At 45.2% G+C, this 10,410-nt stretch overlaps 1 protein-coding gene across 2 annotated transcripts; it reads left to right on the top strand.

The window, feature by feature from the left end:
- Positions 1–1,078: 1,078 nt before the first annotated feature.
- LOC136513390 (pentatricopeptide repeat-containing protein At2g30780-like) lies at positions 1,079–7,259 on the top strand. Of its 2 annotated transcripts, none has more exons than XM_066507398.1 (2): positions 1,079–2,701; positions 6,057–7,259. In XM_066507398.1, the coding sequence occupies exon 1, from the start codon at positions 1,169–1,171 to the stop codon at positions 2,696–2,698; it is 1,530 nt and encodes a 509-aa protein (XP_066363495.1). In that variant the 5' UTR covers positions 1,079–1,168; the 3' UTR covers positions 2,699–2,701; positions 6,057–7,259. The 2 variants fall into 2 exon arrangements, with proteins under 2 accessions (XP_066363495.1, XP_066363496.1); XM_066507399.1 differs by lacking the exon at positions 6,057–7,259 and adding an exon at positions 5,301–6,034.
- The last annotated feature ends 3,151 nt before the right edge of the window (positions 7,260–10,410 follow it).

The raw sequence follows: 10,410 nt of genomic DNA, 5'->3' as shown, positions 1-10,410 counted from the left end.
CAAGCCATGCCATATGTTCGAATTGTCAGTGTCACTACCTTAACTAAGGCCTCTTTCATCGCTTTTGACAACATTTTATCCTTCCAACCTTGAATTCTATTCCATATTCGGTCATTGGTATATTGGAAAGCTTCTTTCTTGAATCCACCAAGGTAGACTGAAAGGCCGAGATAGTTTTCATTGATTATTTCTGCATGTAAACCAATAACCTGCTTTCTGCATGTAAACCAATAACCTGCTTGATAGCAGACCTCACCCCTTATTTATCTGTTGACTTAAGCACTCCTCATACAGGTCCAAGATATATTGCAAACAAGCATCACTACCATCCAAGGTTTTCATGAGTATTAACGAGTCATCCACGAATAACAGGTGAGAAGCACTAGGCGTCCCGAGACAAATTAGAATCCCTTGAACCATATTTGCTACCTCAGCATGGTGGAGAAGCGACGAAAAACCTTCTGCACAGAGAAGAAACAAGCACGGGGATAGAGGGTCCCCTAGCGCATGTTGAATGATTTCGTGAGTTGACTCACCATTTACCTTATTTGGTTTCCCCTCCTAATTTTTAGTCCTATCACATCGGAGGTTTGGACACTAATTTAGAGTATCAAATATAGACTAATTACGAAACTAAATACACAGATTAAGACTAATTTACGAGATAAATCTATTAAGCCTAATTAGTCTATGATTTGACAATGTCGTGCTACAGTAAACATGCGCTAACGAAGGGTTAATTAGGTTTAATAAATTCGTTTCGTGGATTACTGACGTCTTTTATAATTTATTATATTATTACTATTCAAATACTTGATGTTACACCTGATATGACACATCTTCAACTTTAGTAGCAAAACACACACTTATATGTGAGCTAGCTCCGCTCCATATCGCTCGTGATCTCATAAAATCACAAAACATAGGCTAAAGCCCATGTTACTTGGTCTCTTCGCGGCCAACCTGGCCGGGCCGAACCGTTTTTTCTGCAAAGCCCGCCATACTCGCACAACATAGGCCCCCGCCTAAAGAAACCCATCCAGCACACCAGGACGATGTGGCCTCGTGCGCTCCTCCCCGTCCACTCCACGCGGATCCTCCCAAAGGCCTAAACCCCTCGCGCCGCCGCCGCTGATCTACTCGGCCTCCGCCGCCACCGCCTCCTCCCATGTCCCGCCGCCCCGCCTGCTCCCTCATCCCCCTGCTCCGCAGCCGCTGCTGCCCCCACGACGCCACCACCTCTCGGTCCTTCACCGGCGTCTCCGTCCCACCCGACATGATCTCCTCCACCTGGTCGCCGCACTCCCCGCCGCGGCCTCCTCCTCCTCCCGATCCCACTGGGGTGTGGTGCCCGGCATCTTGTTCTTCTACGTCGCCGCCGCTCCCGCCCTTCGCGGCATCCCATCTCCGCGCCGCCGTCTTCTCGCTCGCCACCTCGCTCACCGCGCTCCCGGGGCCCGACCCGGACCCGGTGCCCGCCCTCCACGAACACTCCTTCCCTACCCTCCTCGCCGTCTCTCCGCTCGCGTCGCTCGAGCTCCTCTCGCTGCTCCGGTCCAGGCCGCGGCTAGGGCTCGCCGTATTCTCATTCCGCCGCGCGCTCTCCCCGGCCCCCTCGCTCGGCGAGTTCGCCCTCGCCATATCGCTCGCGAGCCGCGCCCGCGACCATGACGCGGCGGCCGCGCTCTTTGCCGACGGCGCCGCTACCCATTCCCCTAACCAGGGGCTCTACAACGCTCTTATGGCGGCATACATGCACAACGGCCTCCTTGACAGCTGCATCGAGCTCTTCCACGCGCTGGAGCGCGACCCAAGGTGCGGTCCGCCCAACGTGGACTCGTACAACATCCTCATCGCCCTGTACGGTCGCTCCCTCCTCATTGACCACATGGAGGCCACGCTCCAGTCACTGGATGCTTCTGGCCAACCCCGCACTATTGGTACGTACAACGCAATCATCTCTGGTTACCTCACCGCGTGGATGTGGGACAAAATGGAAGCGGTGTTTGAGGAGATGGTCTCGGGCCATGTTGCTCCAGATGCTACTACGCATCTGTTGATGTTAAGAGGATATGCACATGCCGGGATGATCTATAAAATGGAGCAAGCTTATGAGTGTGCTTGCAAGCTTGACATAAAGGTTGACATTGTGCATATACGTGCAATGCTGTGCGCATACTGCAAGTTTTACCATGTAGGTAGAATCCAAAAGATTGAGGATTTGCTGAAGCAGTTGGGTCCTGATGATTACAGGGCATGGCTGAATGTGCTCTTAATTAAGGTGTATGCTCAGGAGGGGTTGGTTGAGAGGATGGAGCTGCATATTTCTGAGGCATTGGAACGCAATACCATTGTCAACTCGTTGAAGGTGATGCGGTCCATTATATGTAGCTATTTTCAGTATGACGCAGTTGACAAACTTGTACATTTTGTCCATCGGGCTGAGGAGGCTGGTTGGAAGCTGTGCCAGAGCTTGTACCACTGCAAGATGGTGATGTATGGGAAGCACCATCGGTTGGAAGAGATGCATGGGGTGCTAGATGAGATGGAATGTTTTAAGATTGATCGAACAAAGAAGACATTTTGGATCATGTACAAGGCATATGTTAGTTGTGGGCGGAGGACTGAGGCCAACACTATACTTGGCATGATGTGGAAGCATGGGTTTGGACTTCCTCGCAGCATATCTGTTCAATAACTTGTGAGTTGATACTCATTCTGAATATTTAAGTTCATTCACCAAGTTTATGTACCTTTTCTTTTATATAATATATCTGTACAGCTGCAATATCTGTTGATATTGGCATTTTGAAAAGTTAGACAGTGATGAGATTACAGCATATCTAAATTTTTAACTCATATGACTGCATTTCTGTGTAGAAAGAAAATTGAGCAATTTAGAAGTACCGCATAAACATCCATTTAACATTTTGGTAAGGTTCTAAAGTAGGAGATGTTATCATAACAAGTTTTTTAATGGTGCTTGAGCGCCTGAGGTTCTTGAAGCAGTGTTTGGCTAAGGGCCTGTAAGGTTTTTAGCTGTTCGCTAAGAGATTCAAACAAAGAAAAAAGTTTTTTATTTATCTTGTTGATCATGATACTTAATTCACGAGCAGGGGGGTATATCATGTTTCTTTTTTAGCTTTAAGACCCTTGATTCTAAATAGAATGATGCCTGAATCAGATTTCTATGTCTTCGCATATTTATCCCCTATATTAGATTCTATGACAGCATAATCTGGGATTTAGGTTTTATTGTTGATATATATGCCTTTCATAACATATACTATAACAGACACTACCACAACCATGTTGATACTAGAGGAAGTTTTTCTTCTGTAATGCTGACTGCACCCTGGGAAATTTCTTTTATATTGAGGCTCGTGTTATTCTAGTTTTTGGGGAATTGTTTTTTCTCGGTATATCAACACCGAGCTGATGCGCATGAGTGTTTTTAATGTCAAGTACTAGTAAGATATGCATTCGAAAGCTTTTTGTGCAACCTATTAGGGCCTTTAGGGTACTATCATCCAAGTGATTACTGAATACTCGTGTACTGTGGTGTGTAGCTTTAAATTGCTTTGCAAGCTAATTGCTATGCTCATGTGATAAGTAATGTAGCTACAGATCATTCATTTGGATAGGTTTATTTAGTTATTACCATTTTGCATCTTAGATGATGTACGTAGGTTTAAATCTGGATTAAGTATTTAAGGAGCCCCTTTATAAATAGTTAAAAAAGACTCAGCTAGTCTTTTCTTGGCTAAAATGTTATGGTCACCCCAATCTATGGTTTCATCTTTGTCATCAAATCCCTCCAATTCAGTCATGGTCTGCCGGTCCTCCTCTGTGTGGTGTTTACCCCAATACCCCATAAGTGTGATTGTTACAATTCAAACTGCCACAGTACATTTTCTGTTTAAAATAAATAACAAGGCTCTATTTAGAAGTAACACACGCAACATCCTCATGACATTGTGATTAGGTTTAAAGTCCAAGCACTACCGTAAACAGTTCTTTGTAATTCTGTCATGCATCTGTGGTTCTCTAAGCAGTCTTTGCCTGAGGGGCTGTATGTTCTTAGTTCTTCGCTAAGAGATTACAATAAACAATTATTCCTTTGGTTCTCATTTTTTAATAGGGTATACTTTAAAGCTCATGAACAGATTATGAATCATATTCACTTGCTTTTACCTTTCTTCACCCTTACTGAAACAAACCTGTCTTTGAAGAGATTTTTCTCAAATCAGTTGGTTATAACCATACTTTACAATGACTTTCCGTCCATGTTCTGTGACAGTCTGACAGCATAGTCTGGTAGCTAGATTATTGTTTTATCGATGCTTTTCGTGACACACACGATATTATTCAAACTGCCTCAACTGTGTAGATAAAAGAGGGTGAACTTCTTTTTGCTATGCTAACTGCACCCTGGATGATTTTATGTTATATCAGTGTATCAAGGCTCATATACTATTCCACGTTTTAGAAATTCAGTATATCTACATCTATAGTTTATCCATATTAGTGCCTTCCATTTGTGGAATTTCTTGATGTTAAAATTGTGTTGGCACCTAACACAAATATTTTCACTACCAAGGATCCATGATTAAAATTATGATTAATGGTTAATGTAAGTGATATCTGCTCAAAAGTTTACCATTAAAGATAGATAGCCTTCTCAACTATTGTATTATCAACACGGATCTCATGAATATTACTACCAAAGTTAATTGTTGGAAATTTGGTTAAGAATGCACACTAGGGCACAACATAGATGTACTAATACAAGAAAGATCTGCAACAAGTGTTTCTGCAGCATATTTATCCCTTGTATGGTACTATTGTTCATGTGAGTAGTGAGTACCATTGGTACTATAGCGCATGGCTTCAAGTTCATTTGCATTAGTTGCAGTGGTTCTGTTCCAAATTATAGTTCACTTTATTTAGTTTTGTCCTAAGCCAAACTTCTCTAACTGTAACAATGTTTCTATAAAATATATTAACATACACAGATTTCAAATAAATGCACTATCAAAACCTATTTTCATGGGGAATTTAATGAAACTAATTTGATACTGTAGATGTTGATGCATTTTTCTATGAACTTGGTCGAAGTTAGAGAAATTTGACTTAGGACAAAGCCAAAGTGAGCTATAATTTGTAATAGAGGAAGTAAATTATTCAGCTAAAGTAGTCATTTGAGTTTAGATTGCATATGTTCTTTAAACATAGAATAAGCAAGAACTGTTCATGTTTAAAGTACAAACCCTAAGTTGTCTGTATGCATTTTTTTACAGGTTTTTTGAGAAAATATCACTGCCCCCTCCCCCAATACAAAATGATAGGGAAACAATCAATACAATCAGTGAAAGCCACGTCTGCAATAAAAAAAAATACTGTTATCAAGTTTAGCCATATTGTATTGTAATTTTCAATGGTCAAATCAAGAGATTCTGCCTCTTGTGTTAGCTGATGGATGTTTTAGGTACACTTCTGGTAAAGCTTTGATTTATTAGCAAAGATGTAAAATGGAAATCGAAAGCTGCTCATAAGGATGTTTATTTTATTGTCTGCGTTGTTCCTTTCTACTTTTATATACCATGTTTATTTGATAAACTTAAATTTGGGAAGTGTCAGGACAATAAAAACTGGCCGCTTTTAACAGGCTCTGAAATGGAATAGGGAAAATGAGAGCTATGTGTTTAGGACTTTGGGAGTGGGTGGGGGATGTCAGTATCCACTGAAAATGTCTTGTAATCATGCTTGCTAACAGATTGTGGTTTCATGGTTACTTTCTTACTTGTCTATTTTAAGCTCTAATTGAAGAATTGTTGGAGGTGATGACTTTGTCCTAATAATAGCCTTCAGTACTGATGCTCACGATAATTTCTAAATACATTTCTGTTTCAAGTGAACTTGTGATCACTAAATTGTATTGTAACAAGTTTCTTCTTAGTGACAATGAACTATATGCAATGATTGTTTTTTGCAATCAAACTGAAGCTTACCTATTATATTAACATACTGATGTAGTGATGATCATACATTTGCAGGATCTATCTGCTCCACCTATTGGTGAAAATTTTTTCTTTCTGACAAGCTACCTGTTTTTCTGAAATGCGCTTTCAATGCCTTTGCTACTCAAAGAGCAAACCCTAGAGTTGCAGAGTTAATAGAGTTTTGCGGCAGCAGTGATGTCTATGGAATGTAGTACCTGAGCAGATGGCTGAAGTTGATCTGGACATGTTGGCCCTGCAACTACATTTTGAACCTGCTGCCTTTTGTTGCCCATTCTTGTTCTTCACACAAGTTATACAGCTGGCCATGGGACTTAGAGTCATAGAAGACATCCGGGGCATCTATTAAAACGATACATCACACTTACGCAATACATGATGCAGCAAGGTGAAGATGAGGTGCCTTCGTGATTGGTATCGTGGTTCCAGCTTTATCATAGTGGAGGTACTACATGGAGATTTTGGCTGAATATTTATTCTGCCGCATGAAGGGCGGGCCTGGTGCAAGCGGTAGAGTCTTACCGCCTGTGACCGGAAAGTCCCGGGTTCGAGTCGCGGTCTCCTCGCATTGCACAGGCGAGGGTAAGGCTTGCCACTGACACCCCGCACAGAGCGAGAGCTCTCTATACTGGGTATGCTCTTTTTTTTATTCGGCCGCATATTGTCAGACGGGCTGTCGGGAAATCAGGATATGTGAAGCTTGTTTGGCAGTAAATCTTTGAACTTTGAAGCTCCATTGTTCTCAAGCAATCAGCACTCACCTTTGGAATCTCTATAGTGGTGCTAGAGGGCAAGTAATGACCAAATTGATAGCCTGCAAAGCACTTTATGGTTTCACAGAAGCTCAAGTGGTGTGATACATGCGAAATGTACATGTACATGACCTCGTCGATCATGTGGAACGCAAGGAACCAAACAGTTAGGAGATAGGGCTACTGATCTGCATATATTTTCTCTAGGGTCATCATAGTGGTACCGCCAAGGCGCTTCCGGGTCCTCTCATTTTCAGGCTACAAGGCATAATGTTACGCCTTTTCCCCGCTAATAATTGACATTTGCACCAGTTTTTAACGTGCGTGCAATGATTCTTTTGCCAATCATGCAAGCTGTACTCAGGAGAACTGTAGTTGTCGAGCGTGTCTGATAGTTTTTGTCTTCGTTCCATGTACCGTGTGGCCTCTCCCTTTAGCAACTGCAAATAATTGTAGGCCTCCTCTGTCTTATTGCTTTCAGATTGGAATCCAGGTGTTTCCAATTTGTTTGGTCTTCGCACTCCTTGTTCTGTCCTCTTGTGTGACCTGGAATGCGTATATCATGCTCTTGCTCTCAGAACTTTTATGTGTTAGATTGATCTCTAATTCTAACTGGACTCACTGGCCTAGTTGAGCCTTACACTGCGTTATAAAAAGAGGCGGGGTCGACGGCTCTTATCATGAGGTTGACCTGAGCTAAGCTTCGCACCGACACCTAAACCCTAATCCGATCAGAGAGGGACGCAGCCAGTGATGGAAAGCCACCAGCCGCGTTGCTCGCTCCATCGACGTCGACGTCTTCATCGCCCTCTTCACCGACCGTCGCTGCCCGTGCGCAGACTACACCAACGAACGTGATGGCGTCCTCTGAACCCTCTGAAAGCTCTCGTTTGGTTTTGGTTAATTGATAAAACCCTAAGTGCTAACCTAGTTTATTAAAGTGATTATGAGATAGGTAGCACTACTCCAAGTGATGAAGCAATGGCGAAGATCACGACGATGGTGATGGCATGGTGATGATCAAATGCTTGAACTTGAAAAGAAGAAAGAAAAACAAAAGGCTCAAGGCAAAGGTATAAATAGTAGGAGCCATTTTGTTTTCATGATCAAGACACTTAGTGAGTGTGATCACATTTAGGTTAGATAGCCGTACTATTAAGAGGGGTGAAACTCGTATTAAAATGTGGTTATCAAAGTGCCACTAGATGCTCTAACTCATTGCATATGCATTTAGGATCTAGTGGAGTGCTAATACCCTTGAAAATGCTTATGAAAATATGTTAACACATGTGCACAAGATGATACATTTGGTGGTTGGCACATTTGAGCAAGGATTAGAAACTTCACCGGCGCCCTGTACAGAAAAGACGGGGGTTCACAGAGTGACCGGACGCTAGTGGAGCAGTGACTGGACGCTAGGTTCAGAGTCCGGTCAGTAGCAGCTGTAAGCACGCGTCTCAATCTTGTGACCGGACGCTGGCTCGAAGAGTGACCGGACGCTGACTGGGTGCGTCCGGTCAGTGCTGATGTACGTTGACGTGAGGCGCACAGAGGAAACGTTGAGTGACCGAACGTCGGGTGAGTCCGGTCGAGCATGATCGGACACGTCCGGTCGTGAAATTTCACGTTTGGAACCTTACTGGAAACGACCGGACGCTGGGGTCCTGCGTCCGGTCACTTTCTAACTGACGCGTCCGGTCATCACTTGACCGTTGAGATCGGGCGATCGACGTTTGAAGCCGATGTCACGTGGCGAGCATCGGGCGACCGGACGCTGGGGTCCTGCGTCCGGTCGAACTGACCGGAGCGTCCGGTCACCCCGTATTGTGCCCAGTGAAGGGGTACAACGGCTCTATTTTGTGGGGGCTTCTATTTAAGCCCTATGGCCGTCTCAAGCTCACTCTCTTGACCATTTGCATTGACATAGCAACCTTGTGAGCTTAACCAAAGCCCTCCCACTCATCTCCATCATTGTTTCATCATCATTGTGAGATTGGGAGAGAATCCAAATGTATTGCTTGAGTGATTGCATTTAGTGGCACTTGGCATTCGTGTTTCGCTGCGGTATTCACTTGTTACTCTTAGTGGTTCCCGCCACCTAGACGGCTTGGAGCAGCAAGGATCGTTGAGCGGAGGTTAGTGATTGTCTCCGACTCTGATCATGGTGATTGTGAGGGGTCTTGTGCCTTCCCCGGCGGAGAGCCAAAAGGTAACTCTAGTGGATTGCTCGTGTCATTGAGTTACCTCACTTGAGGGTAGGTTCTTGCGGTGTCCAATTGTGTGGACGAGATTTGTGCAACACCTCTTAGCCGCCGAACCACCAAGTGTTGGTTGACAAAACGAGGACTAGCGTGCCGGCAAGCACGTGAACCTCGGGAGAAAAATTGGTTGTCTCTTGCCCTTTGGTATTCTTCCGGTGATTGATTTAGTATTCATCTTGTGTGTAAGGAAAATGGACCCTTGGCCCATTTACTTTGGATTTTGGTGTTTGATGACCAACACAACCAAATTGGACTAATGAATTTTGCAAGTGTTTGTTTTGTAGTCCAATAGGGTGCAAGACGTGACTTGGACAAAGGCGACGTGAAGATCCAATGATCAACACCTCAAGCAAGACCTTAGGAGCACAAGAGAAGACCCAAGAAATCAAGCAAAGTCCAAGCATGAAGATAGGAACCAAGCCGTACGCAAGATCGCGAAGAAACGAGCTCGTAGAAGCGACCGGACGCTGGACCGGACGCTGAAAGCGCGACCGGACGCTGGACCGGTGGCTCGGCAGACAAGCAACCGGACGCAAGGACCGGACGCAGGAACGCAGCGTCCGATCGAGTACAGAGAGGTTCTAGGCGCGCGAAACTGCGACCGGACGCGTCCGATGGCAGGCGACCGGACGCTGGCAGCATCCGATCGGTAGTTCGCGGCTGCAACGGTCGGGACGACCGGACGCGTCCGGTCAGGACGATTTAGCGTCTGGTCAGTAGCAGAATTGCGGGAGTTCGACCCCAACGGCTACTTTCTCAGTGGGGCTTATAAATACAACCCCCAACTGGCCATTTGGTAAGTGTGGAGCTGAGGAAACATACCAAGGGTGTTGATACACCATTTTAGTGATCTCCACTTGCATAGTGCTTAGTGTTTCATCAGGTGATTAGCGTAGGTGCTTTGCGAAGTGCTTAGGTTGATTAGACCACCGCTTATGCGCTTGCTCTAGGTGTATGCCTAGTGTTTAGTGAGGTTTGCATACCTCTTGCCACCCCGTGCTTGCGAGCACAAGAGTTGTACATCGGAGGGGCTTGAAGTCTTGCGAGATCGCACCAACCGCGTTTGTGGTGCGGCCGCCACCGTGTACCGAAGGGAACAAGGCCCGCAGCGTTTCGGCCGAAAGCTTGATAGTGAAGACGGCGGAGAGCATCCAGGAGAGGCTTGCCGGAAGGCACATCGGAGACCCACTTGCGCGTGGGGAAAGCCCGAGGCTATCCACGGAGTTACCCGACCGGGAGCTTGGCCCTTGCGAGGGATTCCTTGCGAGGGGCTCCAACGAGGACTAGGGGGAAGCTTGCGCGCTTCTCGATACCTCGGTAAAAATACCGGAGTCGTCGACGGGAGTTTGCATATCTCTACCTTGCTCTTTAAGCTTC

Source organism: Miscanthus floridulus, chromosome 16, assembly GCF_019320115.1.
Source record: "Miscanthus floridulus cultivar M001 chromosome 16, ASM1932011v1, whole genome shotgun sequence".
NCBI lineage: Eukaryota > Viridiplantae > Streptophyta > Magnoliopsida > Poales > Poaceae > Miscanthus > Miscanthus floridulus.
The sequence above is the reverse complement of the archived record's forward strand: the minus strand, read 5'-3'. Positions and strand labels throughout refer to the sequence as shown.